General features: G+C 35.0%; 1 protein-coding gene across 9 annotated transcripts in view; it reads left to right on the plus strand.

Moving 5' to 3' along the window:
* Scaper (S-phase cyclin A associated protein in the ER) overlaps nt 1-24,181 on the plus strand; it is a 375,238-nt gene that overhangs the window by 96,268 nt on the left and 254,789 nt on the right. For all 9 annotated transcript variants that reach the window (XM_004872072.3, XM_087210281.1, XM_087210282.1 and 6 more), the window contains 5 exons: nt 3,028-3,183; nt 9,700-9,842; nt 19,762-19,843; nt 22,849-23,001; nt 23,520-23,627. In XM_004872072.3, the coding sequence (XP_004872129.1) occupies nt 3,028-3,183; nt 9,700-9,842; nt 19,762-19,843; nt 22,849-23,001; nt 23,520-23,627 (642 nt within the window). The remainder of the gene's footprint in view (nt 1-3,027; nt 3,184-9,699; nt 9,843-19,761; nt 19,844-22,848; nt 23,002-23,519; nt 23,628-24,181) is intronic.

Below are 24,181 nucleotides of genomic sequence, written 5' to 3' on the forward strand. Positions count from 1 at the left end.
TACACAGCAAGACTCTATCTCAGAAAACAAAACACCAAACAAAACAAAACAAAAAATAAATCCAGGGCCAGGGATTTAGCTCAGTGGTTTCGCCGCCTGCTGTGCAAGTGCAAGAACCCGAGTTCGATCTCTGGTACCAAAAACAAAACAAAACAAACAAAAAATAAATCCAAGCTCTTGAAACTTTTCTCCTGTATTTTCTTCTAAGACTTTTATAGATCTTGCATTTAGGTCTTAGATCTATTTTGAGTTAATTTTTTCATATTGTGTTACATAAGCTTTTTTTTCCCTTTAGTAGTATCAGGGATTGAACCCCCTGGCCTTCACACTGATTTACATCCCCAGTCCTTTCTAAATTTTTTGAGACAGGGTCTTGCCAAGTTGCTAAGTTGCTCAGGTTGTGGTCTTCCTATTCTGTCCCCAACAACATTCCATAGTTTTATTACTTTTACGTTACTAAAATTTATTGAATCTTCCTGTTTCTCTGCAGATACAAATTCCTCAGTTTTAATTTTCCTTGGCAATATAAATGGACTCAGTGCTTACCAATCTTCCACTCCTGAGTTGTTTTCACTTCTGTCTTCGTTTGTCATAGTTTATAAAGTGATCTTTCCAGAGTTCTCACATGTGCTGTATTCCTTGAGTTCTTGGGTATTTTAGGATCTCAGCATTTCTGTCTGAATTATGTCTTGGCTAGAAAGCATATTTATGATTCACAGTATCCTTCCTTGAGAACTAGTAGCATTGTTTTGTGTCTAGCATTAACTGTTTCTGTGGGGAGGACTGCCTGAGACCACAGTGAGTTTTGCTTTCTTGTAGATGACTTAGATTTACTGTTTGGAAGTTAAAATTTTACTATTCTTTCTTAATGTTCTGTAATGTAGTAAGGACATTCTTGGTGTTGATCTTCTGAATCTGTATTTCATGGAATAATGTAGATTCTTTTAATCTTCAATTTGTTTCTTCCCATTAGAGTACATTTCTTATATTTTATGTTGTAATATTTTCTCTTGTCTTTCTTAAGTGCATAGATATTATTTTTGTCTTTTTATTAGATAATCTTGACTTGTTCTCCATAGTCAAAACTTATTTATCTACTCAATCTCAGTTAAAAAATAAACAATAAACTGTGATCAATATATGCCTTTTCCTCTGATAGTAATTTTAGTTCATACCATCTCTATTCTATTCCATGCTTTTCCTAATTTAATTACTTCTGTGATAGCATTACTTTTCAGCTCAATTTGTTCCTTACCTCTCTAATCACCATTTATTTTATCATTGTTATTTTATCATTTTTCTCTTTCCCCCTTTAAATTCATGTTCTTATTAACTTCTTCAGTGTTACAAAGCTTGCATAGAGGATTTTCTGCCTTTTTGAGTGTTTTATTTTCTTCTTAATCCAGTCCCCCCAACCCCTGCACTTTTGTATATTCTCCTTTGTCTGAATTTTATTTATTTGCTTGGTATATTAGGTCTCATTCTTTTTTCTTTCATCTTGATTTATGCTTAGTATGTGATCTCTGTTAATAGTATGAATAAATTTTTCTTGAATGTACTTGATTATTGTGTTTTTTCAGCAGAGTTTAAAAAATGCTTATAAGGTTGATCTACTTATAAAATTGTGCTTGTGTAAAGAACAAAAAAGAAAAGCAATAAATAGGAAGCAAGGAGAGTTCAGATACTTCTCAAATGATATACTCTGTTGTTTAAAAAATATTTCAGTATACAGTATACTAATTTGTTTCATTTATACTAAAAGTTTAGTTTTTTGAAAAGAAAATTTGTTTTATTACCAGTTTGTTCCTTTTTTGTAAAAATCTTTTTAGTTTATGTCTTGTACTGAGTAACTACTTTGCAGACAGTAATACAATGTGATGTCTATTGTTATTCTATTCCTTGATTATGAAACTATGTTTTATTCATAAAATAAAAATTGTGCTTGTGGTATAGAGATTGGGAAAGATGAATGAGAACTATATTCAAATCTTTTTGTGTGAAGTTATTTATCTTGAGCTAGATTTTACTGTCCAGCACAGATTTCTGGTGTCTCTGCTTCTGTCAGAGTTAGCTCCAGTGTTCACCTCCCTATTTCACCATGTTGTTTTCACTGTGACATTTTCTCCCTCTAGCTATCAAGAGTAAAAGATTTAATCCCAACTGATGCTTTGAACCTTATCATTACTTTATTCCTCAGAGTTGTATTGTCTAGCACAGCGGTGGCGAACCTGTGGCACTTGTGTTATTTATTTTTCTTTTAAGACAAAAGATGCTAATGTATGAGTTGTTTTTTCTAAATTAAAACCTAAGCATTCTGGTTTAATTGCAGTGTTGGCACTTTGTGATAAATAAGTGGGTTTTGGGTTGCAGTTTGGGCACTTGTCTCTCAAAGGTTTGCCATCACTGGTCTAGCAGAAATTGGCTGTTATGAATCAGTACAGGAGAGTGGGAGGATGCATACAGCATACAGTTCAGTGTCTTATATTTAACTGTCATTCATTTATTGTGTGTCAAAAAAGTGATTTGTTGTTTATTGTAATTTTTATCCTCTCTAACTCATTCAATTAACATGAACATATCTAAATTAACTATAGTGTAGTTTGTGTAATTTGAAATCACAGTTGTTTAAAGTAGAACTTTTAAGTCTTTGTAAGAATCTTAAATTGTTTTGTGACTTAAAACTATTTTTTGTGGCAGCTACTAAGTCAGTTCTTATGAAACCCTGTGGATTTGTTAAATATATTGGATTATGATTTATTTTTGAGGTACATATTGGAAGAAAACCCCATAAGTCATTCATTTTTCCTCTCTGCCATATCATTGGTTTATATTTTATATTAAAATTATTGTTGGGCCGGGAATTTAGCTCAGTGGTTCCGCTGCCTGCCTCGCAAGCGCAAGGTCCTGAGTTTGATCCCCCAGTACCAAAAAAAAAACAAGTAAAAAATCATTGTTAAAGTTCTTATTCTTGTGCTGTGCCCTAGAATTAACTTGATTTGAACCCTACTTTCTTTGTATTTATTGAAGGTAAATGAAATTGCCTTTATAAATACCCTGGAAGCCCAGAATAAACGGCATGATGTTTTATCAAAATTGAAGGAATATGAGCAGAGACTTAATGAATTACAGGAAGAGCGGCAGAGGAGACAAGTAGAAAAGCAAGCACGTGATGAAGCTGTGCAGGTAGGATTTGATTTCACAAATATTTGCTGAGCACCTCTCATGTTCAAGGCTCTGGTGAGGTGCTGAGGATCCAAAGGAGTATAACCTCATCTCTGTTCCTGTTGTGCATGGGTTAACACACGACTGCTTGAAAACAAAGTCTGACAGCCAGAAAACAGTGTTTACTCACTCAGATAAAGTTGTCAGTCCCTCTGTCAGTAGATGGCAGTCACAGAATCTCTAGCTCCAGCCAGCTGAAGGACTGAACTGACAGATTATTATCTATTCTTTTCTAATTGGGTTGAATAAGAATGTGGTTGTCTTCTCCTAATAAAAAAAAAAAGATGGTTTTTGGACAAGTATATGTAGCTGTAAGAAGTGGTTCATCTTTTTGCTTATGACAAGGGACACCTGTCATTTACTGGCCAATATCACAAGTTACTTTTCAACTCTACAGCAAATCCTAAGTTAGCTGCCATTTTCAGGATGGGAAGAAAGGTTAAGGCATAAACTGTATTTCTGTTTATAAACTATTTTAGATTTTCTTTAATAAAACCTCTTGCCCTTAGACTTTTAGGTTCTAACATTTTTGGTGTAGAGAACAAATTTGCAATATTAAATACAAATTCAGACTTACTGTATCTGTTGTAGCTAATATTTATTTGTGCTGAGATGTAGCATGGGAGGGCATGAATTCCACGCACAAGGGGACAGGAAGAAGTGTCACAAGGAGAGGTGGGGATAGCATGAGAAATTTCATTATGCTAGAAATTAGGGATATTAATATTTCCTGCTTCATGTCACTGGTGATTTTAGGAAATTAAAAATGTTAATGCATTTTAAGTTTATTGATTACTTTTGTGGGCATTAACAGGCATTTTCATAATCATCTCTGATCTCTGTTTGATTTGAGTCCATGTCTTATTTCAGTGAATGCTAAGCTAACATGTGTTTAAAAATATAGAATGGCCCTATTAAAGGAACTACCTTGTATTAGTTAGGGTTCTCTAATGGATAGAAAATAGATATGTATTTATCCAAAGGGATTTATTAGCTAGGCCTGTAGGGTTGCAGGTGTGAGAGTCCACAGTTGCCATCTGGTAGAGACCCCTGTAGTCAGGTTACAGTACCCACCTGCCCAGTGAGCGACGCAGGCCTGAGAAAAAGAATACACTAAGAGACAGAACTAGGAGAGAGAAAGTGGGATGCCGGTGCAACCAACAAAGGCCTAGGACAGTCTCAGGCACTGACTTTTATTGGAAATCAATTGAGGTAAAGGCAGTGTATGGTTTCTATGGAAATTAATGGAAACAAGGCTCATAAAGGACAAGAAAAAGCATTCTCAAATTAGCAGAATAGACAAACTATATAATTGTAATGAGAACATTTTCCTTCTAGTCTGAAGGTTTAGTTGTGGGAATGGAATTTGGGTGTGAGTTACTCTATCTCAACATGTGGGCCCAGACTCACTTCTATAAATAAGCCAATTGTGGGATTAACTCTTTATAGCCCGCTTTGGGCATAATCAATATTATGGTCTTCTGCAGCTGTCTGCACGCTGGAGAATAGGTGGAGCCAGTGCTGCTCCTCCCAAGAAGTTAGAAGCCACAGAAGAAGAGGGATCAGGGATACAGCACTAGCCCAAGGTTGAAAGCCCAGAAGCTCATGGTAGAGTCACTGGTGCAGTCTGCCTTGCAATCAAAGTCCAAAGGGGATTACAAGATTGGAGCTCTTTAGAAGCAGGCATACTTCCTTCTTGCCCTTTTCTATTCCATCCAGGTCACAAGCCTGTTGGTTGCTGCCACCCTTGACTGGGGTGGGTCTTCCCCTGCCTCAGTTTGCTGGCCTACATGTCAGTCATTTACAGATACACCCAGAACTATGCTTTATTAATCTTCTAGGTGTTTCTTAATCCGTTCAAGCTGACATAACATGATTAATGGTTACATGCCTTTTTCTCTTCCATGAGCAACAAAACTTTTCATTTTTTTCATTTATAATTCTCTATTTATACCCTTAAATGAATAAATAAAACAATGTATTTAGATTTTTTTTTTTGGTACCTGGGATCAAACTCAGTACCTTGCGCTTAAGGCGGTGGCACTACTGAGCTAAATCCCCGGCCCTTAGATTTTTAAATTTCTCTCTTCATCATTTTTTTTATAGTTACAAAAAAATGTGTTTTATAAAAATACAATTATTAACTATATTACACAGTAGTTTCCATAAATTCACCATTATTTTTGTCTCTTATTGTATGTTACTTTTCAGCAACCATTAGGTAATGATAGTTCAGAGCCAAATAAGACAATTCTTGACTTAATGGTAAATAATAAATTAGAATTTAATGAGAAAAGGGTATAATGAAGGATGAACAAAGAGTAGAGTACCATTAAGGACAGAGAGTATTAGTTCTGTTGATGAGACAGGGAAGGCTTTCTGGAAAAGGTGACTTCTTTTCTGGATTTAGGGGAGAAATATATAAGCAGTGTTGTATTTTTTTTTCCTCAGTACCAGCGATCCAACTCAGGACCTTGCTGTAAATCCCTGACCCCCTGTTGTGTTTTTTGGGGGGGGGGTACTGGGGATTGAACTCTGGACCTTGTGCTTGCAAGGCAAGCAGTGGCACCACTGAGCTAAATCCCTAGCCTGCTTGTTGTGTATTTTTAAATGAATATCTCTGGTTCCTTTTACTACCTTTTGCACATTTTAAATTAAATAATTATCTTCAGTTGAAAAATGATGATTCTTGCTTTATAATTTGGAACATTAAAGCTTAAAGGAAATCAGTTTACTAAAAGTATTGAGGATTTTTTTTGTCTTCACCAATACTCTTTAAATTATTATCCCTCTTCAGAATTACTTTTTTAAAAAACAATGTATAAATTTGCTAGACTGGTGCACACCAGGCCTAAAGATCACCAGTTTGAAGCTAGTTGGGGTTACATAGTGAGTTCAAGGCCACACTGGACTAGAGAATGAGATCCTCAACAAAACAAAACAAATCAGAAAAATCCTATAATTTTCAATGAAAAATTTCAAACCTGTCTACATGCATTTAAGATATACTGGTATTGTTAAAAAAATTTTAAATGTGTAGTCATTATTAGCTGTATAAGGTACTAATACCAAGCATTCTGTAAATAACAATAATATTAGTAAGGTCCTAACCTAATACAGAATTTCAAAGGTACTCCACTATGTTCAGCCCTAGCAGCTGTAGGTTCTGCACCATTGGATTAAACAAAGGTAGATGGAAAATATACAGTGTTATATTGTTGCCCATTATTGTTACTGTGTAGTTAGGCACCTGAAAAGGTGCGGGCAGTGTAGCAATTATTTATATGCTTGTTTAATTAGCAAGCAGTTACACTGTGTTAGATTGAAAGTGAGCTAGAGATTAGAAGTGCATGAGAGGATCTTGATAGGGTATTATATGAAGATATAGTACCATTTTCTGTGAGAGACTTGAGCATCTCTGGATTTGGGTATCTATGGGGACCCTGGAACCAATACTCTGTGGTACCAAGGGATGATTGTACTTTATTTCTATTTTTGAAACATATCAAGCATAAAGGCAGTTGTGATCCTTGTTTCTTATAAGTGAAATACTAAGTGCTCCCATCATATAGTCTCCATTTGCCATTATTGTTTGTGTCTAGTCTTGGTTGATTAGATCTGAACTCAATTTCCTTAAATATTCTACTTAGTCCTTTTGCCCTAAGTTTTGAATCATAGATATAATGAAGAGGTTGAAAAAAAATTCTTTCTTGGGCTCCCATGAGCACATCCTTGGCTATCAAAGTAGAGGATCTAAGAGGTTCTGTAGGGTTAAGACTTAGTTATGTTTCTAATCCCTTTGTATTGACTTAAGTTCTTTATTTGTAGATATAAAGTTATGCTTTATTTATTAAATACATACTTGGGGATCATTGACCTGTGGAAGGTGCTTTGTGGGGTAGAAAGTTTCCTATCTTTTTTTCTTTTGGTACCAGGGATCAAACTTGGGTCCTTGCGCTTGCGCAGCAGATGGCGAAACCACTGAGCTAAATCCCCAGCCCAAAAGTTTCCTATCTTTAGGGAACCATTTTACATTGGAAAATGCTAGCCAAATTTACTAGTTTTGCTCAAAAGCTATATAACTACTTATTTTCTTTTCCATTTATTGAAAACAAATTAATGTGTTGGATAATTTTTGAAGTTCCGTTAACTTTTTTTTTTTGGTACTGGGGATTGAACTCAGGACCTTGCGCTTGCAAAGCAGCCACCGGAACTACTGAGCTAAATCCCTGGCCCTCAGTTAACTTTTATTGGTACAGTGTCAGGCTAGATTTTATGTCCTTGAAAAGTCACAACTTTACATTAGACAGTATTTACAAACCTACAACTTGGGTACGTTGTACATGGAGTTATTTTTATATAATAATATATTTCTCTTTGCCTGTTCATATTTTTAGAATATTTTTAAGCACTTGGTTTTTAATCAAATATGACATAATGACATACTTTAAGCAAATTTGACTCTAAGAAAAAATATTTTTGTTTGTATTTTCTTTAATTAAGAATAGTTTTTGCTGGATAAAGATGTGGTTTTTTTTTTTTATAAAATGGAGTACTACTCAGCCATAAAGAATGAGAAACTAGAGTCATTTATAGCTAAATGGGTGCATATTGAGGCCATACTCTTAAGTGAAATAAATAGGACAAACGTGTAAATACCGAATAGTTTCTCTGGTGTGAGAAACTGAAAGTATAAATAAGGATTAAAAGGATTAATAATGAATAATTGATACTTTGAAGTAGGAAAAGGTCCAAGGGGTAGGGGTAGTGGGAGGGGAAGGGGAAAGGAAAGAAGGGAAAGGAAAAATTATGAGAAAAGAAAAAAATTGGAAATGAAATATGTAAATAGGGAAGGGTTTAGGGGTGAAGGGCGCACAGGTAATGGGGGAAAAGAAAATTAAAACCAAGATACATCATGTACAGGTACAAACACCCAATGATAAATGTAAACATGTTGTATACCTAAAATGTACCAATAAAAGAACCTAAGAAGAAAAAAAAAGAACAGTTTCTGCATCAGATTTGATTGTTTTCAGTCTTAAGAGATTTTGAGATCTGGTATTGCTAATAAACAAGTTTCCATATATTCTTGATTACTAGAGAAGCAGCTTTAACCAGTTCATAAATAGTATGCCAAACACTAAAGAATATATTTAACATCTAATTGTATACTTCTTATAGTCTGCTATAAGAATCATGCCAGCTATATCTCCTTGAAATCAGGGCATTCCCTCTAATTCCCAGTCTCCCCTTGGCAGGGAGAGGAGGAGAGGGGGGACAGTGAGGGAGAACGATTCATCTATCCTTTAGGCTTCCTACTTTACAGAGGTTTTTCCCTAGGGTAGGTAGAGGCTATTGAGATGAAGTTACCATTGTGAGCTCAGTAATTTATTGGAAATGTTTGACTCTATCTTTAAGTGTTACCTAAATAGAAACTACCTGATTGTTTTTTTCTGCTGCCCTTTATTGAGCCCTTATGGGCAAATACTAGGGTGAGTAGTTACGTATATTAATAATTTAGGACCTCATAGGCAACTGAAGCTCTTTGAGGCAAAGTGACATTCACAAGACCATATAAGTAGGAGGTGCTAAAGCCTAGATCAGCATGTTCCATTAATCACCAGGGAGGGAAAGGGACAGATTGTGTGTTATCTGGAAAATAGAACAGGTTGAAAGAAAGGTATCAGTTCAGCTGGTGACACAGTGAGCATTAGCAAGGTACTTCTAGACAGAAATATACACGAGACACTTATTTCATGTTAAAAGCTTACTCTATTTTGATGAAGTGTTTTCTGCCATGATAATGACCAATTATTGAGAATTTACTCCATGCCAGGCTCTGTACTAAGTGCTTTCCATGTAGTATCTGATGTGTTCTTCACAAAGTCCTAAGAAATATGTATTACTGTTATTTATCTTCCAGAAAACTAAGGCACAAAGAGTGTAACTCCCTCTACTGGAGTCACTTAGCTAATAAATAATGGGGTCAGGAAACAAAACCAGGGAACCTGGCCAAGTGCCCACTGTCATACCCACAGTGCTGTATTAAGTTGCTTCTTTCTCCTTCCCAGAAGCTTTCTTCACTTAATTCCATGATGGAAGCTTAGTTTGGAAATGAAATGTGTTAACTACAGTCTTTTCATTATGTTTAGGCATTTCTATAACTGTTTATTAATAGGGTTTTTGAAATGATCAATCAGAAAATACATATTAGATTCCCACAGAACCATGTGGCAACATAATATTTACTTAAAATAGTATTTCTTCTCACAATTATGTGTAATGCTGCTAATTGATACATGAAAACAAGATATCATTGCTAATTGATTTTTGTTTAAATTCAGAGATGCAGTGTATCCAGTAGTAAGCCATAAATATATAAAGTTGAATATTTAAATAGTGTGGAAAGTTTATCACTTTTAATCACTTACATTTTGCATGTAATTTTAATATCTTTTAAAATGTTTTGAACATCAGGAACGCAAGAGAGCTCTAGAAGCAGAGCGGCAGGCCCGTGTAGAAGAATTGTTGATGAAGAGGAAAGAGCAAGAAGCCCGGATTGAACAGCAGAGGCAAGAGAAGGAAAAAGCCCGTGAGGATGCAGCTCGGGAAAGAGCTAGGTACCTCATTTGTTATCTGGATTTTGATCCTGAGGAGCATTTTACACTGAGTAAATATTTAAATCAGGCCTTAAAAAACAGACATTTGATGTCATATTTATTTTTTAGAAGTAGTCACAAAAACATAAATGTACCACATTTTGAATCCTAGGTATTATGACATTACACTAACAATGGAAACCTTCTGAAATTTTCTGGTGGGTGAGAAACTTGATATTTTAAAATATTTGTTTGAAAAACTAGAATCTGATTTTGGGTAGCTTCAGCAGAAAGGAATCTTTTGGGAAGCTATTGGGCATAATTGATAGGTCAACTCAAGATACTTTAGTATTTCTTAGGATTTCTTCTTTGGTTCGTAGGTTATTTAAAAGTGTTTATTTCCAACTATTTGAGAATATCACACATTTTTTTCTATTGTTGCTTTCTAATGGAATCTTTTGTGGTGGAAGAACAACACTTTGTATAGTTTCAGTGTGTAATTTATGGAGACTTCTTTTCTACCCTTGGATGTGAACTCTCCTTTGAGCACTCTTTGTGCCCTTGGAAAGTATATGTCTCTTGCTGTTGGTGAAGGGCTGCTTTCTAACTATTAGTTCAGTAGAGTTAGTTGCCACGTCTTTGTGACTTAACCAATTTTTGGTTTAGTTTTCTCAACTCTTGAGAGATTGTTGAAGTCACCATATTTAAAAGGTGAAATGTGTATTTCATATTTCTGTTTTCAGTGTTTGTTTTCATGTAGTTTGATGCTTCTTTAAGAGTGTGAATTTTGTAATTGTTGTATATCTCACTGAGAGAATAATCCTTTTACTTTGAAATGTTCCTCTTTGGTTTGTAAAAAAGATTTCTTGCCTTAAAGACAAGAATAAATATAACCATAGTTACTATTTATAAAGTACATCTTATGTCCCTTTCCTTTCATTCTGCTTGTATTTTTGGTTCTTAAACATGTCCCTTACAGACTACATTTAGTTGGATTTTCCTTTTCTATCTGGTCTGCTAATTTCTGCCTTTTAATTGGAATGTTTAGCACATTCTCACTTGATGTAATTATTGATTTTGTTGGATTTATGTCTGCCATTTGATAATTGTTATTTATTTCAAGTCTTTTTTTCCTTCCTTACTGCCTTGTTTTTTAATAAACCAGTACTTTTTAGTGAATCATTTCCACTTTAATTTTTTAAAAATGCATTGTTTTAAATATTTGCTTAATGGTTACTCTTTGGATTACATTATTCCTTTTGATTTATTAAAATTAAGGTTAAAATTGAATTAATTTTGGTAAAATAGAGTGACTTTGTTCAGTGTAATTCAATGTCCTTTACCCCTATGTTATTATTGTCACCTATCTCACATCTTATGTCATAAACTGAATAATACAATATTACAGTTATTTCTTATGGAGTCCTATATTTTTAAAAGAAACTAGAATAAAAATATATATATATATTCCTTTATATTTATCCACATACTTACAATTTCTGATGTACTTCATTTTTTAGTGTATGTATTTGAGTTACCTCTGTTATTCATTTGAGCCAGATGGACTTCTTTTGTATTCCTGTAAGGAAGTTTGACTTGCAGTGAATTGCCTTGGTTTTTGCTTTTCTGGAAATATTTTAGTTTTGCTTTCATTTTGAATGATAGTTTTGCTGGATATAAAGTTCTTGGTTTTTCTTTTAAGTATTTTGAAATTTCTGACTTAAAGTTGTTTCTGATGAAAAATCTGCCATTAATATTACTGTTTTTCCCTTCATGTGAGTTGTTTTTTCTTCATGCCTTGAGGAAATTCTTCTAGTCTTTTACCAGTTGGAATATGATTTACCTAGGCCTGGCTTCATGTTTATCCTTGCCTGTACATTCATGTTTTTATTAAATGGGTACATGTCTGTCTAGGCCATTGTGTCTTATTCAACTGTCGTTTTCTTTGGGGTCCTCTGAGGATGACAGTTTCTCAGACCTTCTGTGCTTTTGATGACAGAACAGTGTTGAGGAGTAATGGTTAGATATTTTATAGAATTTACCTAATGAGGATTTGCCTGATGTTGTTCTCCTGGTTAGACTGGGGCTACAGTCTTTTTTGAGGAAGTCTCCAGAGTTAAGGTGCCACTCTTCACAAATTATATCCTCTCAACCTGACTTATCAGTGAAATAAATTTTTTTTACCAAAAAATAGCTTTTACTTCAATTATCACACCTAAGGCAGTTTTCACACAAGAAAACAACATGTTCCATATACAAGTATCCCTTATACTAATAGCACATGTGTTTTGTTTTTCTGTCTTTTTCTGCAGGACATACTTGGTCTTGCTTGTCTTCCTGTTTTCTCAGGAGGTTCTTGTGATGTTTCACCTCTCTGTTCACCGAGCTGCTCAAGAATTCTTTTGCAGAGTTCTTTGGGTAGATACGTACTGTTTTCCTCTGTTGTAATAGATCATTTATCAATTCCAGTCCAATCCTCTAAGAAAATTTCTCTGTGATATTTTGTGCTTGTTATTTTTTTGTAAACTATGAAACTATGCCTGACATGTTTAGGATTGAGTAAAATACAATCATTGGCCAACATTTTGTGTTTCAAGTGACATCATAGTTGCTGCATAACTCAACATCTAGCCCACCTTCCATTTTGTAAAATGTGACCATTTCTGGCTTCATTTGTGTTGAGGGTTCACTATCAATCATTTTTTGTTTTGTTTTGAGACAAAGTCTCTCTATGTTGTCCAGGCCAGCCTTGAACTCACTATGTAGCACAGATTGACCTTGAATTTACAGGATCCTCCTGTCTCAACCTTACAGTGCTGGAATTAGGGCATGCACCACCATACCCAGCTTCACTATCAATCTTATCATCATGGTGTCATCATAGTATGGACAGTATCAATACTATGTTTTTCTTCACCATATAGGAGGCCAATGTTATGCCTTTCTGAAATCTAAAGATTATACTATACATTTCTCTGTTGTGAACTTGGAACATTTTTTCAAGAATCTCTGCTTTGTTCTTGCAAATAGTTCCTATGTCAGTCAACTGGTGTTCTTTTAGCAAATATAACATCAATGGGTAACTAGTGAACCAATTGTCAATGTGACATTTGGTTACTTTTTGAAATAGGTGCAGCAAGTCTGTTCTCAATGTCATACAGTTTATTAATGCATGAATAAAGTCCTGGTAGCTAAGTTCCAGGATAAATTTCTAAATTCAAGGTGTAAAATGTCTTCCGTTCTACCAGGGCATATATTCTATACCATATTTGGAAGTTTTATTTGTCATATGTTGTCAAAAGCTTCAACAATCATGAAATGATACAAGGTGTAAATTGTCATGTATTTGCACATTGTATAAAATGCTTTACAGTTTGAAACTAAGCTTTCAACAAATGAGAGAATAGCAGCCAAATTATTATTTTTTTCTTTCTTGGTGGGTATTTTTATCATCAAAACATAGGCAATTTTGAAGGAAACCAAATCTCTTGAGTTTCATTATTATTCTAAAAATCTCAGTGTCACAACTGTCACTTCCCCATAAATCCTTTAAATTCTGATGATTAGAATGATAAAGTCCTGTCATGAAAGCTTTTAGTTCAGAGAGTGAGGTTTCATGATAAATATATTTATCAGTATTATTATGGACACATATAGAAAGCTTTCTTATATTTCATTATTAGTGTATTTCAAAACATGTTGTAGTATATCATCCATTACAATTTCCACCATTGAATCTCAGTGTTGGCATTCTGTCCAATAGGTTTCACTCCTGGCAAGAACCTAATAACATTTTCCAACCAGGTTCTAATGTTGGATTGTTCAAGTACATATGACCATTTTGTAGCATTTTGACTGGTCAAATATTTATTTGCTTTATTGTTTTCTTTCTCATCTGAATCAAGGTCTTCAGTATTTCCGTTATATCATGGTCCATCTCATTGTCACAACTTCTTTAGCTTACATGATCCAAGTCATCAACAGTAGCTGAATCACCTAATGGAATCACTTACAACTTCCTTCAAAAGTTGTAAAAGCAGATTTTCATAGCAACATTGTACTGAATTGGTCTCTGTAATGTTTATTAAATGGTATTCTAGGCCATAGGACAAAACTTAACAAATATTTTTAGATGTTTAAATCCATGATCAACTGGTCTTGTGGCTTTTGGGCTGTTGCAAGGAAGCATATCACTTCTAGAGTGTGTGGCAGAGCAAAACTGGAGTTTGTAGAGGTTTCAGTCCATAATCAGCTGGCTCCAAGGCAAGGATGGCAAACAAGCACCACAGAGGAGAAACAGTTTGTGGCACCCACATAGTAGAAAGGTAACAAGGGGCAGTGAAATTAATTTTGATTACTTAGCTGAGGTCTGTTGGCCAGATTACATTTAAAATTTCTTTGTACTGTCTTCTTTAGAAGCAGGCCACTAATTGTGTAGCCCCAAATGGAAGGATAAGAGTTATTCTTCCTCTCCTTGAGAAAAGTAACTGTATATATTACTTGGAATTCTTCTGTGTAAGACATTTGTTTATTCTTCCTGTATTGAACATTTTCATTACTATAACAAAATACCCGAGGCTCCTAGGGCAGAGAAGCTCAGCTGGTCCCAGCACCCAGAAGGAAGCTCCCCGCCTCCATCCCAGGCTCCTAGGGCAGAGAAGGTGAGCTGGTCCCAGCACCTGGAAGGAAGCTCCCCACCTCCATCCCAGGCTCCTAGGGCAGAGAAGCTCAGCCAGTTCCAGCACCTGGAAGGAAGCTCCCCTGCTGCCATCCCAGGCTCCTAGGGCAGAGAAGCTGAGGCGGTCCCAGAACCCAGAAGGAAGCTCCCCCACTGCCATCCCAAGCTCCTAGGGCAGAGAAGGTGAGCTGCGTGGGTGCCAGAAGCACACCCCCAGCGCCCCCGCGCCCCCCCCACCCCGTGGAAATGAGAAGACACATAAACAAGCCTCAAAAAAAGACTTCCAGATCACCTACAGCAACCCCAAAGGGAAACGAGATGGAACAATATGATAGTCAACCATCTGGACTCTCTGAACTGGCAACAAAAGAGGATCTGGGAAAAATGAAATCAGAAATAATTACTCAGATAACAGCAAAGATTTTGCTCATGGTGCAAGACATGATTAATAAATCTCTAGAGAGGACACAGATAAAAAAATAAAGGATCTGAGGAACATGATGGAATCCCAACCTGGGAAACAAATGGAATCCAAAATACCTGAGACTGAGGGATGCGTGGAGAAGAGAGGTCTTTAGCTCACAGTTTTAGAGGGGGCTCCAAAGAGCATGGTGCCAGCTCCAGCCTAGCCCCTCCCTGGCTGCATCACGCCATGGTGGCTGGCATCATGGTGGAGTGGATGTGAGAAGTGGTCACATGTTAAGACAGAAAGCTGGGGCAAAAGGAACACCCAGCTTGTTCTTTTAGAACTAACCAGGGTCTTCTGAGCACTACTTCGATACCTTTTGGGCACCACTCCCCAGCATTGCTCCACCAGAGACCAGGCCTCCAGCGTGAACCTGTGGGACAGCCACAGCACTTCTCTGTTTATTTGTTTGTTAGCTTTTTAAAAGACAGTATCATTATGGATTCAGTTATATTTATTTCATACTCTTAAGTAGTAATCTCGCACAATATTATTTGTTTGCCAGATTGTTTCATATTTGGACATTGGGAACTCTTTTATTTGGTTCTTTTGATTAACTTCACCTTTTTGTTTGTTTTGTTTTGAGTGTTTTCTTTCTTTCTGATGTACACATATTCCAGATTCATCTTATATTTTCCCTGGCCAGCCCTTGGATCAGCCATTTTTTTAGGGGTCTGGTTCCTTTTACTAGAAAGTTGGTTTTTTTTTTATGTTTGTTATTTTAAAACTACTTCTATTTCTCTACTGAGATTCCATGTCTGTGGAATCATTGTTGTCATCTTTCTCTTTAATTGTTCTGGCATACTTTCATTTAATTATTTAAGCATATTTGTAAGAACTCTATAGCCATATAGTTGTCTTTGTTTGCTAAAACAACATAGGACTTCATTCAGAGATTTTCATCCTCAGCTTTTTCTTGTGCCTGCCATATTTCTATATATGTCTCTTAGTTCTTTATTAGAAAACAGTTTTAGACAATGTATTTAAACAACTGTGCAGTTTTGCATCAGTAAGTGCTTCTTAATTTATTGTTTGTCTTTGGTTGAATTTCAGAACTTTGAAGTTTTTTAAAACAATTTTGTTATGTTTTATACCTGTTTTTTTGGAAAAGGATTCACTGATCTCTTTCCTTCTCCATAGTTAGAAGGCCTACCACTAATATTTTAAAATTAAAAACATATTTATCAAAATAAAATTTGTATAGAGTTAAGTAGTGTATCAGTTTTATAGCAAAGAATAACATTCCCAGGCCCCATATCTCTCTACCACAATTAACATTCTGTAAGGCAAACTACTTTAGCTTCATTAAGCTAAAGATATCTGTTTCTAAATTGCCCGATATTTACTTACATATTTCTAAGTAACATACTTACATTGTTGTTTCTTGAATTTTCTATTCAGAAATCATTTGATTTTCTAAGAATGATGAGGTGTTATTATTTTCTCTCATATCCCCATTTTACACTCAAAATTCCCCTTCATTTTTGATTTGGTTAGATCAGTTTTCAGCAATCTCTTTACTTCCAAAACTGAGCTATTTAGGATAATCTAATTATCTTTTCCTTTATATTGTGACTTCTTGTTGTCTCTGAATGGAATGATTGCCTTGTGTTTTGTTTTGTTTCCTATGCCCCAGTCACTGAATCATTTACAAACATCCAAAGGAAACCAACAATTCGAACATATTTGAATTTGTTAGTAATTCTGTCAGAATTACTTAAACTTTTTCTTGGATACATGTGTCATTTGGCTTCAGTTTGGATTGATCCTTTAGGTCCATTGGAATGTTGTTATCTCAGAACTTATTTTCACCTTCCTCCTGTGTTGAACTGGTTGGCTCTGGCTTCATTTCTCCTTTTTTCTGAATAAAGTCTGCTTTTGCTGGAACATATTCTCGAGTAGCTAACAGAGAAACCATTCCTGGGTCTTCTTTTTGAGGCAGTGAAAATGACATGAAAGTGTTTTATTCCACCTTCTACTTGATCAGGGACAAAATACTTGGTTGGCAATCATTTCCCCTCAGAATTTGGAAGGCATTAGTTGGCTTCTAGCTTCTACTGTTGCTGTTGAGAAGTCAATTTTAAATGTTTATGGTTCTTCAGAAACAGGTGTTCCAGGTGTTTTGTGTTTGTATTAATTGTGGTGATAGCTGTGTTCAAAACCTGGAAGCTCATGCCCTTTTTAAAAAATGTTTTTATAAAGATTTTTAAGGCTGGGGATTTAGCTCAGTGTTTTCACTGCCTGCTGCGCAAGCGCAAGGACTCGAGTTCGATCCCTGGTACCAAAAAAAAAAAAGACTTTTAAAGTTTTAGTAGTTGTTGGACCTCCTGAATTTAGTCTAATTTTCTTATCCTTTCACTTCTATTTTCTCCTTTCATGAATTTTTCTACTTTCTAGAATATTTTAGTTTTCTCAATTTATCTAATGATTTTTAAATTTTTCTCTTTATATATTTTAAATGTATAAATATTTTTTTCTCTTTTTATTCCATTTTCATAAATAGCATCCTGATCTTGTTTTATGGGTATAACATTTTCTTATTTCTTCAGGTTGTTAATTATAGTTGTTTTGAAAATTTCTTAGATTTCTTACTCTTTTGTTTTGTTTTGATTTTTGAGACAGGATCTTGCTATGTGGTTCAGACTTGAACTCATTATGTAGCTCAGGTTGGCCTTGAACTCACAGCAATCCTTCTTTCTCAGCCTTCTGAATGCTGGGATTACAGGTGTGTACCACCACGCCCAGCACACTTTTCTTTTTTTGCATCATTTTTATGTGGTGGTTTTGATCTTTGATTTCATGTTAGAAATTCTCTTCAAATGTCTGATGTTTATAACCTGTCTCTGTCTCTCCCCACCTTTTTTCTCTTGTCCTTTTTAGGAGCAGCAGTTTCAAACGTATTTTGGGGCTTGACTTAATACTGGGTCACTCTGTGGGAAATTGGCATTTACTTAGAGGATCCTTGCCTGTCTTTCTGTTACTTTTTCTCTGAGGCTGCCCTAAGCCTCACAGATTCCTGAGGGAAGTCTAGGGAAGTGGGAAGTAACCTGGCTACCAGTGCTTTGTGTGCTCAAAGGGGAAGGGTGTTACTTGTTTGATGATTTCAGTGTGGAGAGCTTTACTTAAAATCCTCCTTTTCATGGTATCATCTCTCCTCCACCTTGTTGTCTTGAATGCATGGTCTTGCATGTTCGCCCCTCTGGCAGTCATCTCCCGGCCTCCTCACTGTGGGGAGGACAGCTATAGGTTCTTTTAAGAATTTTCCAGTCTTCTTGTTTCCATCCCCAACATTTATTTCTTCTTTCTTGAGTAGTTTCTCTGGCTTCTGAGTTTTTATGGAGTTTTGCTGGTAGAGTTACTTTCCTTTCTAGCTACTCCCTTTGACAGACTAGATTTCAGGTTTTTTAGATTTGCTTTTCAGTTTCTGAAATATTGATGTCCATCGTATGTTGTCATTTCCTGTCCTATTCTCTCTGTCTTTGAGAGTTTATGCCCTTTTTATTCTTTTCTCATAGTTTTAGTAGTATTTTCCAAGGGAATGAAAATAAATGTATATTTTCAAAATGCCTTATTTATTTATTTATTTATTTATTTTTAAGAGTAGGAAAAATTTATTGAGAGAAAGATAGCTTCTGTCTAAGAGAGACAGAAAGGGGACCAGAAAATGAGTTGCCTGCTCACCCAACTTCTCAAAGGTGTTTTATGGGACAAAGCCATGAGTTGAGGTGGGTTGAAGGTGGGACAAAACTGTAGTCAACTAGTAAGATTACAAGTACAGTCACTTAGGTCATACTGATCCAGTGAGATTACAAGGTGGACAAAACTATGAAAACCAATAAGATTATGACAAATATAGTTGTTTAGGTAATATTGATTAAATGGGGATCCAGTGGGGAAACAAGTCACATAGCAAGCATACAAGAAATGAGCAAGGATTTTTGGTGGTAAGGAGTGGGTCAGGTATCTTTCCTAGAAGATCTTGGTCCCCCAACTAGGTGATTGATACCTATTTAGAATATCAGTCACTGCTGTTTATCCTACATGGGAGTGGTAGTCTCTCTCCTTTTATAATGTTGGCCTTCAGTGAATGTGTCTTTTGTTTGTTTGTGTGTTTGTTTTTCATTAAGCTTTTTGGTACATTTTAGCTATACAATATGATGACATTCATCATTAGGAATTTGTACCTTTACATAATATATCTTAGTTCTTATTTTTTCCCCATTTCCTTGCCCTCCCTTCAACCCTTCCACCCCTCCCTATTTACAAAGACTGTTTCCATTTTTCTTCTTTTCATATTTTTTTCTTTCCCTTCTTTCCTTTCCCCTACTCTTCCCCTGTAGATCTTTTCTTCCTGTTTCACATTATCTATTATACATTTTGATTCTTATTTACACCTTCAGTTTCTCACACCAGAGAAACTAAAATGCCATTTTTTTTACGGGGATTGAACTTCGGTCCTTGTGCTTGTGCAGCAGGAGGCAAAACCACTGAGCTAAATCCCCAGCCCTAAAATGCCATATTTAAATGACAGTCCCAGAGCTGATATTTAAATCTGCTTGGGTCTAGACACCCATTTTCATAGCTAATAATCTCTGTTGTGACAACACCAAAAAACAAAACAAAGACAAAATTCTAGTGTTCCCAAATATTTAATGAACAATAAACCTGAGACATAGTAGACACTTAGAATTTTTTTTAAATAGTGAGCCTTTAGAATATATGAGCCTTTGGGTCCTAATTGTATTTTTAAATTTCATGTGATGTATTGCTCTAAGCAGTTGACTCTCTTCTTACAGAGACAGGGAAGAACGATTGGCAGCACTCACAGCCGCTCAGCAGGAAGCTATGGAAGAGCTACAGAAAAAAATTCAGCTCAAGGTACAGATATCATGTATTCTAAATTAGGAGTTTTGGAGCTTGCAATGGAGCATGATATTAAAATTGTACATATCGAACAAAAATTGAATTAATTTCTATTAATCTTTAGATACAAATCTTCTATGATTGGGCTGTGATTCAAACTCAGCTCTGGAGTTAGTTTGGTAAGGTTGTAAGGGTCATTGTGGAAAAAAATTAAAGGAAGCTTAACATTTCTGGATATTGATAAATGACTTAAAGACATTACTCCTAGGCTTCTGATATTCGTAAATTTTAATCATTTTGAAATACACTAAAAGATGTTTCTTTTTTTTTTAAATTAAATTCTTTTATTTGTACATTGTAGGTATACAACGCAATTACATTTCTCATTGGGAATTGTACCTTTACATAATGCATCTTGTTTCTTATTTTTTCCCCATTCCTAGCCCTCCTTTCACCCCCTCCACCCTTCCCTATTTACAAAGACTTTATTTCCATTTTTTCCATTTCTCATCATTTTTCCTTTCCCTTCTTTCCTTTCCCCTGTGGCTCCCACTACCCCTACCCCTTTGGACCTTTTCTTCCTATTTTGCATTATCGATTATTCATGAAATACACTAAAAGATGTTTCTTATATATACTCATTTTTATATGTGTATGAATTGCACAGTTGTAGATTGGAAGATTACGATAAATTGATTTTTTTGTGTGTGTGGCAATACTGGGGATTGAACCCAGGGCCTCATACTGAGCTACATTCTCTTTTTTTGTTTTGAGCCAGGGTCTCCTTAAGTTACCTAAACTGGGCTTGAACTTGGGATCCTCCTGCCTCAGCATTCCACAGTGCTGGGATTATAGGCATATACCATTGCACCTACCTTGATAAATTGATATTTTCTAGAAAATTTTTACAATTACTACAAGATGTAGGGAGCACTAGCATATGAATATTTGCATTATATCACAATTATTTACATGTTGACTTAAAATAGATCATATTTTACTATTTATGTAGTCCTAGGAAATTAGCATTCATTTAATTATGATGCAGCAGATACTTATGAATGAGTAATGTGTGATTCCAGTTCTCAGGAAACTCGTAATGTGAGACTCAGATGCTCAGCAGATAATTTCCATACAGATAGAAGTGTACATGGAATGCTTTGAAAGGGGAGGAGGACACAGTCCTACATTAGTGGTGCTAGAGTTCAGGGAAATACTTTTAGGGAGTAATTCCTAAGCTCATGTTAAAAGAAGGTTGAGTTGAATGGACAGAAGAATGGGTGGTGAGTGGATTCTACTCCAGGAGTGGTGGCATAAATCTGAACAGCTTTTAAACGCTTAACAGTTCACCCCAAGCATAGCTCAGGCCACATGTATGTTTACATACTGCCTATCACAAGCCTCGGTTGGGCAGGTGTCATTTTCACCAGTCAGTTCTTATTTGCACAAGATACACTCATATGCCTGTTTTATATTGACTGTTTTTTGCATACTTTTTAAATTTAGAATATTGTATTCACCTTTGATGTGTGTTTCTAGTGCGATTAATAATAAGTTCTGGTTATTTTAATTTACTAACTTGTGTTTATTTGTGAAAAATAACCTCTAATTTTTGTGCTACCATCTATAAAAACTCTTACGTGAGTACATTAGATATAATTTTTATACTTTTCCAGAACTCACTGATACTCTTTTACAATATAAAACGGACATGTTTGGGACACTGACATTGAATAGGAAGAAAATGCCAAAAAATCTGCAAAAGAAAAAACTGAAAAGGGAGAAATATTAGCATATGAGAGAGGAAAAATCTGTGTGATGAAATGGAAAGACAAAAAAGGCAAACTCCTTATTGTCAGCTGTTCATAATACAGAAATGGTAGACTTGAAAGAAGAAACAAAACTAAAAAAATTCCAGTAGTAGTCAATGATTGATGTTGACAGAATTGACCAACATCTAACAAGTTATTTCTGTAATCAAAAAGGAAGGAAAAAATATTGTATTTATGCACCTTCTGGACCAAACAATATGGAATTTGTTTGTTATTTATTCAAAACCAGGGGGTTCAAAAAATCATTTATAATTTAGATTAGGTTTAGTAGACCAAATAATTGAAAAATACATGATAGCAAAAGGCCAACCAGGATGTTCATCATCAATAATCTTTACCATTACATTTAGTGGGTAGACATTTTATTGGAATTATACCACCCTCAGAAAAAAAAGGAAAGGCCAACACAACTGCACAAAGTGTGTTGTTCAAAGAAAGATGACAATGCAAAAAGAATTTGGAAAGAGACTAGATACTACTGTCTAGATTGTAACATTGTGCTGTGTATCGAATATTTTAAGATGTATCATACACAGAAAAATTATTGAATAAATTTGATAAAATTATCATTTTTATATTTCTGTTATATTATAAAATTAATGAAAAAAGTTTTGGTCATCCTGTACTTAAATAATTGGATTAGTAAATGGTTAAAGAAATTCTCTGGAATAGTTCCTACAGGTGAAAAACAACTGGAAAGGGAACGGGGCTAAGTAGAGGTTTATGTAGTAATAAGCTTTACTATGTGGCTAGGTGTGGGTTTTACCCACAGGTCAGCATTTCTCATTATGTGTTCCAGGAAATACTTCTCGAAAGTGTGTGTGGACAACTAATTTATGAAATTAGCCTATTGATAACTAAGCTTATTGAGTCAGAGCACAACAGCATACTAGAGCCCCTGTGAAGTTGTATGTTAAAAACTTGCTTAGCTTTAACTTACTATTTTCCAAATTTATTTGACTGTGGAACCTCTCCCACAAAACGTCTATAACTGTCCATAGAGCATACTTTAGGAAACATTACCTTGAATGTCGGAGATATTAGAGGGCTTTGCGTAAACCTGTGTTTTTAGTGTGCAAGTTAGCATTGAAGTAAGACCTTCCCCTATTATTTCTAAGCTTTACTGGAAAACTTCTTTAGTATGATTTGAATACTATTTGAATTTCTTGACTTTGATTTGATCTGCAGCATGATGAAAGCATTCGAAGGCACATGGAACAGATTGAACAAAGAAAAGAAAAAGCTGCTGAGTTAAGTAGTGGGCGACATGCAAATACTGATTATGCTCCCAAGCTGACCCCTTATGAAAGAAAGAAGCAGTGTTCTCTCTGCAGTGTCCTGGTAGGTTGTCATATCAATATCGTGATATTAAAATTTATTACTAAAGTGTATGAAACCGTGGAATATAATCTTCTAGTCTCTTAAAACTCATGTTAAGGCATCTGCTGAGTGCCATAGATTTCTTTAATTATTTTGAATGAAGAGTAAGTAGTACAGGTAATGGCATTTAGGAATAGCAGTGCAAAGTTCCAGAGCATGCTGTTGCTACTAAAATGGATGTTTAAGTACTGAATGTTAGTTAAAAGTCAATATTTTTGGGTGTTGGAACCAAAACAAGAAAGGCAACATTTTCAGTGCTGAGACTTGAACCTCAAAACTTAGAGGAGATGGCATTCTCCTTTTGATCATGAATCTTGTAAAGGATTCTCAGAATTACATGCTAAGGGAAATATTTTTAGACCTAATATGTAAATGGTAGAGTGATCTTAACTTGTATATGGTGTGTGCTGGATTAAATGTGTAATATTTAAAATTAGACTTAATGTGTTGATTTCACTGCTTTGATTTTATACTTTTAGATCTCTTCAGAGGTATATCTTTTTAGCCATATTAAGGGGAAAAAACATCAGCAATCAGTGAGAGAGAATAGCAGCATCCAAGGGCGTGAGCTTTCAGATGAAGAAGTGGTAAGCTTTACTCCTGCACATTTACAGTTTATTATGTGTACATTTCTGTTATAAAGAATTGCTATCTACATGTATTTTTGTGATTATTTAAGATTTTATATAGTGCTTAATAATTACTGCAATGCAATATGCAAATATATCATTTTAGCACACATACTAATTTAATAATTTTAGAAATAAAAATATAATGCTGTTATTTACATAATTTTGTGTAAGGAAAAGTTAATATTTTGATATTTTAATAATGCAATACAGGAATTACTCAGTTATATACCAAATGTGCTAGAAAACAGTTAATGATATATATTTCATATAAGTGGATAATTTTGAACCCATAAACTACTCAATGATTTTTGGAAATGCATTATTTCTTCACCTATGATTATTGTTAATGTGGAATTTAGATTTGTATAAATACGTTTGTAAATATTTTTCTTTCAGCTGTTACTTAAACTTGGATAGTATAGCTCAGTAATCTATGAATTTGTTTTGTTAATAATAGAGAAATTTTACAGTTAACTCAAGAATGGGATTTCACGCTTCTCAAATATCTC

Source organism: Heterocephalus glaber, unplaced genomic scaffold, assembly GCF_053883595.1.
Source record: "Heterocephalus glaber isolate CG9 unplaced genomic scaffold, H.glaber_assembly_v1.0 deba00001140, whole genome shotgun sequence".
Lineage (NCBI taxonomy): Eukaryota > Metazoa > Chordata > Mammalia > Rodentia > Bathyergidae > Heterocephalus > Heterocephalus glaber.